A 12,756-nucleotide genomic window follows, 5' to 3' on the forward strand; every position below is an offset into this window, starting at 1 on the left:
GAATGTCTTTACACGTGCCAGGAAGGCAATGCTGGGCACAGGTGCCATCACGATTTTGCTTTCGCTTGCCCCAACAGGTCTTCGCAAGCCAAGTTTCATGTCCAATGAAGGAGACAACGTTGGCATGGGTGCCAGTCATCGAATTTTGTTCGATTTCGATTTCACTTGCCTCAACAGGTCTTCTCAAGCAGAGTTTAGTGTCCAATGAAGGAAAGGTACGCATAAGTGGGCTGGCTACACCCCTGGCAGAGGCCTTGGATTTAGGTCTCACTTGGCTTGCTGGGTCTTCTCACGCACAGCATATTTCCAAAGGTCTCGGTCAGAAGTCATCACCTGGGTGAGGCCCAATGTTCGAAGGTCGTGCCTCACTACCTCATCCCATGTCTTCCTGGGCCTACCTCTTCCACAGGTTCCCTCAACTGCTAGGGTGTGGCACTTTTTCACACAGCTATCCTCTTCCATTCTCGCTACATGGCCATACCAGCGCAAATGGCTTCTTAATTGGAATCCAGTCTGGCACTGTATACACATCCAGGAATAAAACACCTGATAATGACTAGAGATTAAACTGATTGAAACATAGATGTCAGCAACAATCCTTTAGAACCATAAATGGGTGTATAACAGATTAAAATTGCTATGGATTTGCTTGAAACTGTAAACTAACATGGAATCTACAAGTTTGGTTACAGACTTAGCAGTTTTTGTCTCATCGGAAAACAAGTACAGTATTCAGTTTCACCATTGTGTAAACAACATTGTTTAAATTAGGAAAAAGAGGCAAGTTTCTCCATGTTTCTGCACCAAACTGCTAGAAATATCTCATGCTTTAATTTTTTTTTTTTGTTGTTGGTAGGGGAAAATTACAATAATTCCCTAAACCTTGGATTAAAAATTCTGCTTTGTCTTGGAACTTTTTGGAATATTGAAAATCCCTAGTATGGTATGAGAATACAAAAATGTAACTTGCTTATCTCACAGGTTCTCTTTTAATGTTGATCCTTTCCTGACAGGATATATCTATGAGAGACCTACTCACCTAATCTCTGGCCAGAACCTGGTGGCAAATTCTCTCAACTCGCATTGCTGTCCCAAGTGACAGCCCCAAAGCAAAAGAGGCCCATCACTAGTCATCCTTCCTCTCACATGACCTCCCTCACTCCTATTCTTTCGGCAAAGCCTCTTGGCCATTCATGTGACATCACTGACCCTATACTTCCAGCAAGGTTCCCTAACCAGTTCCTGTTCTCAAAGATGACCCCCCATCTCCTCATTCCATGTCAAAATCTGCCATCCACCTGGATAGACATCTCTCCTGCTGTAAATTGCACAAAGATGGAGTACTATTATACATCCTCTCCTCCTCCTTCATCATTCACATCATGTCTTGACCCTTATGGATATCCAAGACATGACATGGCATCCCATCCATAGTCATGTTGTTTTGAGAATTTCCCATTGAAATGTGCAGCATGCATTTAGTGGCTTGACCCAGTCTTCATCCCCTATTTACACAAAGGCAGGTCTCTCTCTCTCTCTCTCTCTCTCTCTCTACCACAGGTTATTGTCATACCATGCATGGATGTTGCCATTCATTTCTGGATAATGCCCTGTGTGGCACCAAGTCCTCAGCCTATCCTGACTAGGGCAACATATATCAAAATACTGCCTCACTTCATGAGATATGTCCCTTCTCCACCATGGCCTTGATCAGGCTAGTCATCCCTCCACTTACATGACCTCCCTCACTCCTGTCCTTTCAGTAAGGCTCCTTGGCCAGTCACATAATGTCACTGACCTTATACTTCCAGCAAGACTGCTCTCACCCCCAGCTCCAAACCTAGAAATACCTAGAAATACGTAAAATTTCTGTTATTTGTTCTTCTGCCAACAAAAGCAATGTTGTATGTTGTATGATTTATTGTTGTTCTTTAGCCCCAAGTCAAACTTGATAAAGGAGACCTATGATCACAGGAATTCCAGTAATGATCAGGAGAGTATAGGATTCTTTACACATGCACCATTATTATATACAATAAAGAAAAGAAGCTAATGAGGGAAACTCTTATGTGGTCACTTGAGCTTCTGAACATTGTAGCAAAATCACCCTCAAATTTATACCTTCTTGTCTTAAAATAAAAAAAAGACGCATTAATCAATATAGCTCTAGATATATCTGAAGATGGAATGGTCATGACAGGAATACCTTTGATCATAAGTCTGCTTGAACAAGAGTTCAAGAGGACTAAATATCAATACAGGTAGGTGTTTATTTTTTTCCAAAACAAGAAACAAAAACTTATAATATTATATCTTTGGTTCACAGGGAGTGCTTTAAGTCTTTCACAATGTATTGGCATTTTATTACCAACAAAACAAGTGGAGATCTTTTATAGTTTCTGGTTCTTCTTTGGGATAAAGCAAAATTTTTTCATCTGCACATAGGATTATTTGTTCTCTACCAACACTAATAGACATATTATTCACATAACTGTGATCCTAGAATGTTACCTTGGTGAATGCTGTTTATTTTTTCTTTAGTGGGTTATTGAACTTGGTGATTTGTTTTCTTTGATAAACATCATATGAGTCATTTACTCGACATTTTAAACAAGAATTTGCTACTCTACAATGTCAAACGATTTTTTAGAAACCAAACTAGACCAGTTCTGGTTAATAAATTTCTTTTTACATTTTTTTTTTATTTTGCTACATATACAAACTTTTGCTACTTATACAAGGTTTTCTTTCTAAAACATGGTTGTAAAATGAATTGTTTCAATTAAGAATTTGATTGTATGCTACCTTTTCTAATATTCTATATAGCAGATTCCTGGTTGTTTTTGTTAAGTATTAGATCACCTTGAGCTAATTTTAATTGAGAGGATTAATTGGTTTTAATTGATTTATAGACGTTTGGGCCCAGGTCAGCCTTGATTAAACCAAAATATTGACAGCTTGAATCAACCATAGGTCTGTTCAAGTTGAGACTAATTTATCATTTCAGACATTCTTTATCTCAAACTTTATTATCCAGTATGTCCTACTTTTTTTTTCAAGACAATAGTGTGTGATTTACAAAAGACTTTGATGTATTCAAAGTGGTCAAAGCAACCATATAGAAATTTGTCAGCTATTTTTTTGTACTAGAAAGAAAAATAAGTTAATCTTGTCAAGAATATAATTTTCTTTGTCTTTGGGATTCAAATTGAAGCAAATTCTTTTACAATAGACACAGGCATGTCTGTGTGGTTAAGAAGCTTCCTTTGCCACCACATGATTTCAGGTTCAGTTCCTCCTGTGTGGCATCTTGTGCAAGTGTTTTCTACTATAGCCCTTGGCCAACCAATGCCTTATGGGTGAATTTAGTTGACAGAAGCTGTGTGGAAGCTGGTCATGTATATACATATATATACATGCACACACACACATGCACGCACGTATGCATATGCACGCATGCGTGCGCACACACACACACACACACACACACACACACACATGGATCAAAGTGTGTCTAATCAACAGTATTCAGCAGTAACAAATTTACCATACTAGTAACTACACCAATAAGAAAGTAGTGAAAATGAGGATTCTATTGGTTTCATTCATCAGACTGGCCATAATTGGGCACCACCTTTTAGGATATAGCTAATTACATCAATCCCAACACTTATTTTATCAACCTTGGAAATGTAAAAAACAAAGTGAGTGTGGGAAGAATTTGAACTCAGAACATAGAGGGAAGTAACCAAATATCTTATACATCTAACATTCTACTGATTCTGCTATGCAGCTATAGATGTGAGTTCACAGCCATAGTGAAGACATACTGGATACTCTAAATAAGTCTAACAGTGTATGAGGTGCAATGTTAATTACATGAAGGAGAAAGGAGATGTAAACTTCACAAGCTGCAGTATATTCACAGTATATTCACAAGCTGCAGTATATTCAATCTATCTAGCAAAGCAAAATCCCAGAATAAAAACTAACGGAGGAGACTTTTTGGTCTTGACAAACTCTTTACTGTTAGTGACATGCTAAAATGAATGAAGTCTATGCTGTAAAGTGGATGATGATAGAAAGGGTATCTGACCATAATAGCCAAAAAAAAAAGCATGAGGTACAAAAGAATAAGCATTGGTGATTTTCTGTTATTTTGTGTATCAGATGTTGAAGAGCCTCAACAAAATAACAAAAAGCTGTGCTAGAACAAATCCATGCTACCCATGCTCACATGGAAAAATGAATGTAAAATGACGATGGCTGGTGTATTTTAGGCATTTTCACAATTTCCATCCACTAAATTTCACTTACTTTAGATGATGGGCTTTAGATGATTCTTGACTCTGCTAGAAGACACTTGCCATGCAGAAAGTACCAAACCTGGAATTACATTATTGTAATATTAAATTCTTATCCAGTCAGCCATGCTTGTACCCTTGTGGTTATAAGAAAGAGATTACAGATTGCTACTTCATAGATTTTTAACAAAATTTAAAAATTTTCTCTGTTGATCCACTTTATAATTAGGATCTAATTAATAATGATTGATCCAATTAGCTTACAGTCAGCCCTAATTACCTGTGAATGATTAAATCAGCAATTTAAATTTTCAATTTTATTTTTTAGAACTTATCCTCGTCCACATGAACTCTTAAAATATGAAGATATTCCCAAGAGTTGGGATTGGCGTTGCATGAATGGTATCAATTATGCAAGCACAAACCGTAACCAACATATTCCACAATGTAAGTTGTATTATTTTAAGATTCCTTTCTAACAATAATTATGAAATATTCTTGCATTTACCTGTACATAGACTATCTTTACTTACCTTGTATTTACTTTTACAAACAAGGACTGTATTTACCTATACAATGACTAATATAATTTATTCATATACAGACTAATATAATTTACCTGTACCTAGACTAACTGTATTTATCTCTATATAGATTGTCTTTACCTGTTAACAGACTGTGTGTATTTACATATGTATGAACTAATTTTGGTCTTTCTCTAGTTACCTGTACATTGACTAGCTATATGAATGGACTAGTCTGTATTTACTTTTGCATAGATAGTCTGTACTTGACAACTCATATTTACCTGCACATATTCTTTGTATTTACCTCTACCGGTTCTTATGCTTACCTCTACGTGGACAACTCAAAGTGACTTGTGTGTTTATGTACATAGAGTCTACGTATCTACTCTATGTACAGGCATTTCTCAGCCATGCTATTATCTTGAATGTTTAAATAACAACTGACAAAAGGCAGCTGTGGAATATACATTATATTCCTCATTTTCATTTAATCAATATTCTTGTCATATTACATCTAGACTATTTTTTATTTAAAAATGCTTTTAAAATTTCATTGTAGCCCTATGTCAATACTTAATAATGTTTCAAAAAGTATAATGATGATGATGATGATGATGATGATGGTGACGATGACGATGATGATAAAAATGGTTTCAAATTTTGGTACAAGGCCAGAAATTTTGTGGAAGAGGCTAAGTCAGTGGTTCCCAAAATGGGCGGTACCCCCCCCCCCCTATGGGTAGCAGAAAGATCAAGAGGGGTGTTGAAGAAAAGTGGGGCAATATTAGGGTGGCCAAAAGGGAGTGATGGATGTACCCTCTACCCCACCACCACTGAAAAATAGAATGGGTTAATTAGGTTAAGCTTTATCTGTTGCTTTGAATTTGCTGCAGAAAGTGGTCTATGTTTGTGGTGCTGGTGATAGGGAGGGGGGAAGGGTGCTAGGAATGTGGCTCTAGTGCCAAAGGGGTGGCAGCCCAAAGAAGTTTGGGAACCAGTGGGCTAAGTTAATTACATTTACCCCAGGGTTCAGCTGGTACTTCTTTCATTAATCCTGAAAGGCTAAAAGGCAAAGTTGACAATACCAGAATTTGAACTCAGAATATAAAGACAGATGAAATGCTACTTAGTATTTTACCCGGTATGCTAACGATTATGCCAGCTCGCTTGCCTTTATTATAACAACAACAACAACAATAATAATAATATGACGGAAGAAAATACTTGTACACTAGTAGATGTAAGTGTTCCCACTTATAAAAATATATCTGTCAAGGAATTTAACAAACTAATTAAATATTAAGGACCTGGAAATTGAAATACAAAAGATGGGGCATCTTAAAACAAGAACTATTCCTGTTATTGTATGTACCCTAGGTATGATAAAAGAGGGATGTCAGAAAAATCTAGATAAGATCCCAGGAGAACCATGTCTTAGAGAAATCCAAATGATTGTGCTGACAAGTACTGCCCACATCCTTAGAAAAACCCTATCCATTTAAATGTTTGTGTTGTATTACATAAAGGTATTTCACTACCTCCCCTCCCCAAGCTTTCAGTCATACTGTAACATCTCTTATCTTTCACTCGCCCCAGGATGCTGGGTGTGTCTTGGCAAGTGACTGTAACAAAGATGCAGATTAAAAGTAAAAAAAAAATAATAATAATAGGCGTAGGAGTGGCTGTGTGGTAAGTAGCTTGCTTACCAACCACATGGTTCCGGGTTCAGTCCCACTGTGTGGCACCTTGGGCAAGTGTCTTCCACTATAGCCTTCCACTAGTAGACGAAAACTGAAATATGTGTGTGTATGTGTGTGTGTGTATTTGTGTGTCTGTGTTTGTCCCCCCATCATTGCTTGACAACTGATGCTGGTGTGTTTACGTCCCCGTAACTTAGTGGTTTGGCAAAAAGAGACTGATAGAATAAGTACTAGGCTTACAAAGAATAAGTCCTAGGGTCGATTTGCTCGACTAAAGGCGATGCTCCACCATGGCCGCAGTCAGATGACTGAAACAAGTAAAAGAGTAAAAGAGTAAAGAGTAATAACAATAATAATAATCCTTCTTTCTGCTTTATAGGCACAAGGCCTGAAATTTGGGGAAAGGGGATTACATCAAGCCCAGTACTTAACTGGTACTTAATTTATTAATCCCGAAAGGATGAAAGGCGAAGTAAACCTCAGCAGAATTTGAACTCAGAACATAGTGATGGGTGAAATACTGCTAAGCATTTCGTCCAGCATGCTAATGATTCTGCCAGCTCACCACTTTAATAAATGTGATTTCAAATTTTGGCACAAGGCCAGCAATGTGGGTGAGGGGAGAGGTTAAGTCAATTGATAATAATAATAGTAGTTTCAAATTTTGGTGCTTATTTTATCAACCCTGAAAGGATGAAGGGCAAAGTTGACCTCGGTAGAATTTGAACTCAGAACATAATGAGGGATGAAATGTCACTAAGTATTTTGCCCAGCATGCTAACAATTCTGCCAGCTCACTGCCTTTATACTACTACTACTACTACTGCTACTACTACTACTACTAATAATAATAATAATAATAACCCTTTTCTACTCTAGGCACAAGGCCCCGAAAGGATGAAAAGCAAAGTCAACCTTGGCGGAATTTGAACTCAGAACATAAAGACAGACGAAATACCACTAAGTATTTTGCCTGGCGTGCTATCGTCTCTGCCAGCTCGCCGCCTTACTACTACTACTACAACTACTACTACTACTACTAATAATAATAATAATAATAATCCTTTCTTCTAAAGGTACAAAGCCTGAAATTTTGTGGGAGGAGACAAGTCGATTACATCGATCCCAGTATTTCAATAGTGGAGTTTGAACTCAGAATGGAGAGATGGATGAAATGCCATTAAGCATTTTGCCTGGCACAGTAACGATTCTGCCAGCTTTCCACCTTAATAATGATAATAAGTTGGGAAACTAATGTCATCTGATGGTGTAGAACTGGCCAACAATGCAAGATTTAAGGATATTGAGGTGGATGGATACAAATAGTTCTTTTGGAGTACAACAAAATCAAGGAGAGTGTGATGAAGGAGGACTTTAGGTGAGACTACCTCAGGAGAACCAAGTTAATTATGATTAGTAGACTCAATGGAAAGAACAAGATCAGAGCAATGAATACATGGGTTGTCTCTTTAATGTGATATGGCATAAAAGTTGTTAGATGAACAAAGAACGAGCTTGAGGAAATGGATAGAAAGACAAGAAAAGTGATGAGAATGAACAAGGAACTACATACCAAAAGTGATGTCAATAGATTGTATGTGTCTAGAACAGGCTTGGCCAACTCAAATTACATTGCAGGCCACTTTAATCACGGAAAGGTTTTTTGAGCGCTGCTTTCTCATGCTATTATTACAGTAATGAATGAATGATTGTTGATTCAACATGAAATATTACCATTGCAAAAAGTGTAGTATCATTCTTTTTTACTTTTAATTACAATCCTTAATTTTTGATAAAGTTTTAAAAATGTATGTTTAAATAAACCCATTTCAAGAAAGTATCAAGCAGACCAGCCCTGGTCTAAAAACAATGAAGGTAGAGGGATGATAGGACACAAGAGTTGTGTTGTCAGTGAAGGGAACAATCTGGGATGGTATGTCAAACAGCAGACTGAACCTTTGGTTGTTGCTGTTAGAAATAGCAACACGATACATAGTGAAAATGTGACATACCCAAAAGAATATAGGAAACAGGATGGAGAACAAAGATTGGATGAGTGGAAAGTGAAAGCATTGCATGGGCAATACCCTAGAGAAATGGAAGGGAAATATAAGACCAATGCCTTGAGGTGACTAAGAAAAAGTTATCTAAAACGCTGCAGTGAGATACTGATATGCAATGTTCAGGAACTAAATTACACCTAGTTCTAAATAGATAAGAGTAGTGAGTTGCCTCTTTGTAGGATGTGTAGTGTCAAAAATGAGACCATCTCACTTATTATGAATGAGTATAGCAAATTGGCTCAAAAGGAATACAAAAGGAGGCATGATAATGTAGTTGAGTACGTTCATTGGAGATTGTGTGAGAAGGATATGAGCATGACACAGAAGGTGTCACCAAGAATAATGAGTAAAAGATCTTGTGGGATTTTGCAAAACTGAGTGATTCAGTGATTGATGCTCAGAGACCAGACATTGTTGTAGTTGGTAATATGATGAAGGAAACCAAGATCATAGATATTGCCATACCTGGGGATGTATGAGTGGCTGATAAAGAATTTGAAAGATTGAGAAATACAAACCACTTCATGACGAGATTGCACAAATGTGGACTATCATCATCATCGCTTAACGTCTGCTTTCCATGCTGGCATGGGTTGGACGGTTTGACTGAGGACTGGTGAGCCAGAGGCTGCACCAGGCTCAATCTGATCTGGCAAAGTTTCTACAGTTGGATGCCATTCCTAACACTAACTACTCTGAGAGTGTAATGGGTGGTTTTACGTGCCACTGGCATGAGGGCCAGTCAAGCGGTTCTGGCACCAACTACGCTCAAAGGTGTTTTTACATGTTACCTGCATAGGAGCCAGTCTGGTGGTACTAGCAATGACTATGCTCGAATGTTGTTTTTTACGCGCCACTGGCACATGTGCCGGTAAGGCAACGCTAGCAATGATCACACTCAAATGGTGCTTTTCATGTGTTACAAGCATGGGAGCCAATCCGTGGCCCACCAGTACGGGAGCCAATCCGTGACACTAACTGTTGTTCTCAATAGTTGTAAGACCATTAAAAGCATTCACAACCAGGTTTGAAAATTTTATTGGAGAAATTGGAATTGACATTAGGGTAGAATATGCTCAGAAAACTGCTTTATTGGGGATAGTGAGGATTTTGAAACTGGTACTCGGATGTTAAGTATCATGGAAAGAGACCATGCAAGGCTCTTGCAACAAGTTGTCTGCTCTTACAGAAGTGAAATATAATAATAATAATAATAACATTAATAATAATAATCCTTTATACTATAGGCACAAGGCCTGAAATTTTGGGGGAGCGGTCTAATCAATTACATTGACCCCAGTCCTTCACCGGTACTTATTTTATTAAGCTCAAAAGGATTGAAAGGCAAAGTTGACCTCAACAGACTTCATGATAAATATATAATAATTAGCATATTTTAGAGATTAAATTATTTGAAGGAATTCCTCTGACTAATATTAATTAATGAGTAGTGCTGTCCTTTTTTCATCACATGATTCCTTCTAAATAATGATTGTGAAGTGTGTCAATGTGTTGTGTAACTTCTGGTTCAGCAACTTCATTCTTCCTCCTCCTCCTCTCTCTCTCTCTCTCTCCTCCTCCTCTCATAATGAATGAAAAAATAAGAATTGTCATACATTTAGCTAGCTAACTTATGATTTCTCTGTTTAGTTATCGACCTGTATTTATCTGTCTATCTATCAGTTTACTTTACCTTCTTTCACTCCCTCTTTATTTTTCTTTCTTTTTTCCCATCTCTTTTCTTCTCCCTTTTTCTTTTTCTCTTTCTATTTGTTTTTCTCTCTTTTCTTCCTTCTTTCTTTCTCTTTTCTTCCTTCTTTCTCTCTCTTTTCTTTTTCCTCTTCAACTCTCTCAGTCATTTTCTCACACTTTCACTTTTTCTATCACACTTTCTCTTTATCTCTCTTTCTCCCTTCATCCTTCCTTTCTTGCCTTTCTCTTTTCTTTCTTTTCTTTCTTTCTTTCTTTCTTTCTTTCTTTCTTTCTTTCTTTCTTTCTTTCTTTCTTTCTTCTCATCATACTAATAAACCAAACTTCTCGGTGCTATCTGTACACTTCTGTTCCTTCCTTTCTTTCATTTCAGAAAGATAGTTGAATGATAAATTTCTCTTAGCCATTTTCAGGAAATCTACTCATGTAGGTGCAGACATGACTACAGATGGCTGTGTAATATGAAGCTTGCTTCTCGACCACATTATTCCAGGTTTAGTCCTACTCTATGCACCTTGGTCATGCTGAATATCCATGAGAACTATGTTAAGGGTACACGTGTCTGTGGAGTGTTCAGCCACTTGCACGTTAATTTCACGAGCAGGCTGTTCCGTTGATTGGATCAACTGGAAACCTCGATGTCGTAAGCGACGGAGTGCCAACATGCACCTTGGACAAATGCTTTCAACTATAGCTTCAGGTTAACCAAAGCCTTTGTGAGTGAATTTGGTTGACAGAAACTGATGTGTGTGTGTTTGTCCTCCACCACCATTTGATAACTGGTGTTGGTGAGTTTATGTCCTCATAATTTGGGAGTTTTGCTAAAGAGACTGATAGATTAAGTACTAGTCTTAAGAATATAAGTACCAAGGTCAATTCATTCAGCTACAAATTCAAGGTGTTGCCCCAGCATTGCTGTAGTTTCATGACTGAAACGTATAAGAGACGAAAGATAAAAGATACTGTCACTTTCATAAAAGCATGTAAAAATTGCTGGCCTTGATGCAGGATATACTTTGCTGATTCTCCTGTGTCAACCTGCAACCATTCATTATAGATTCTCCTCTAACTTTTAATAAGACCCTGTCAGACCTGCATTCGCTTTGTCAATAAACACAAAAGTCAAGGACAAAACTTACTAAAATGTGACATTTCCTTACTGCAGTATCTGCAAATGGTTGGTTGTGTTGTTCTCAGTAGAGTCAGAGGGCTTTTGCACATAAAGACTTTTTTCCTGATCAAAGTCAATTTGCACATCAAGACGATGTCACAGGCATTCCAATTATGAAAGTATTTATTAAATTCATGAAAAAGTTTTGTCTTCCTCACAGACATTGCTTAATTGTCAAAATTCCCTGTTTGGGGAATGTTATATATAATGTATCATCATCTTTTTAACATCTGCTTTTACATGCTTGCATGGGTTGGACAATTTATTGAAGTGAATTTTGCTATGTCCGAATGCTCTTCCTGTTGCTAAACCTTATTTGTTTCTAAGCAAGGCGATATTTCCCATTGCCAGACATGTTTTCATAAGGGATACTGCTTAGTTACATTCCTGAGTCATGCTGACTCATAAAAGCCTGTTTCCCGGTTTCATGGTGTATAAATACTCCACCTGGACGGGATGCTGGTCTATTGAAGGATTACTCATTTTTGGCAGCTGAGTAGATTGGAGCAACAAGAAATTAAGTGTTTTGCTCAAGAACACAACATGTTGCCTAGTCCAAGAATTGGAACCACAATCTTACGATAATGAGTCCAACACTAATCACTAAGCCATGTGCCTCCACTAAGGAATACTGCTTGAATGACAGTAATGCATGCTTACAATTACCACATAAAGTCAAGGCAAAGAGACCAATAACGTACATATTCACAAGTGTGCATCACCAGCATCATCATCATCATCATCATTTAACATCTGTTTTCCATGCTGGCATAGGTTGGCTGGCTTGACAGGATCTGGCCAGGCAGACAGCTGGCCAGGTGGTGAGCTGCCCAGGCTCCAATTGTCTGTTGTAGCATGGTTTCTACAGCTGGATGCCCTTCCTAATACCAACCACTTTACAGAATGTACTGGGTGCTTTTACACAGCATTGGCACAGGTGCTTTTTACATGGCACAGCACTCACACCAACAATCCTGCAAGGATTAGGATCATTCAGTTGAAGAGGGATGTAGGGGACACCTGTATGTAAGGACAAACATGCTTTCACTTAGCTTGGTGTGTCTTGTCAAGAACAGCAAACAACCAGAAGTCTCAGTCCCTTGTCATCCTCTCTCTGAGGCCCTACACACACACACACACACACACACACACACACACACATATATATATATATATATATATATACACACACACATATATATATATATATATATCTATATATATACTTATATATATATATATATATATCATCATCATCATCATCATCATCGTTTAACGTCC

The 12,756-nt window shown here is 37.7% G+C and overlaps 1 protein-coding gene across 1 annotated transcript in view; it reads left to right on the plus strand.

Annotated features, from left to right (window-relative positions):
- The window catches only part of LOC106881834 (cathepsin Z), a 41,585-nt gene that overhangs the window by 13,994 nt on the left and 14,835 nt on the right, over positions 1-12,756 (plus strand). Inside the window, exon 2 of the mRNA XM_052968684.1 lies at positions 4,633-4,751. Coding sequence (XP_052824644.1) covers positions 4,633-4,751 — 119 coding nt within the window. The remainder of the gene's footprint in view (positions 1-4,632; positions 4,752-12,756) is intronic.

The sequence above is a fragment of the Octopus bimaculoides genome, chromosome 6 (genome assembly GCF_001194135.2).
Source record: "Octopus bimaculoides isolate UCB-OBI-ISO-001 chromosome 6, ASM119413v2, whole genome shotgun sequence".
Lineage (NCBI taxonomy): Eukaryota > Metazoa > Mollusca > Cephalopoda > Octopoda > Octopodidae > Octopus > Octopus bimaculoides.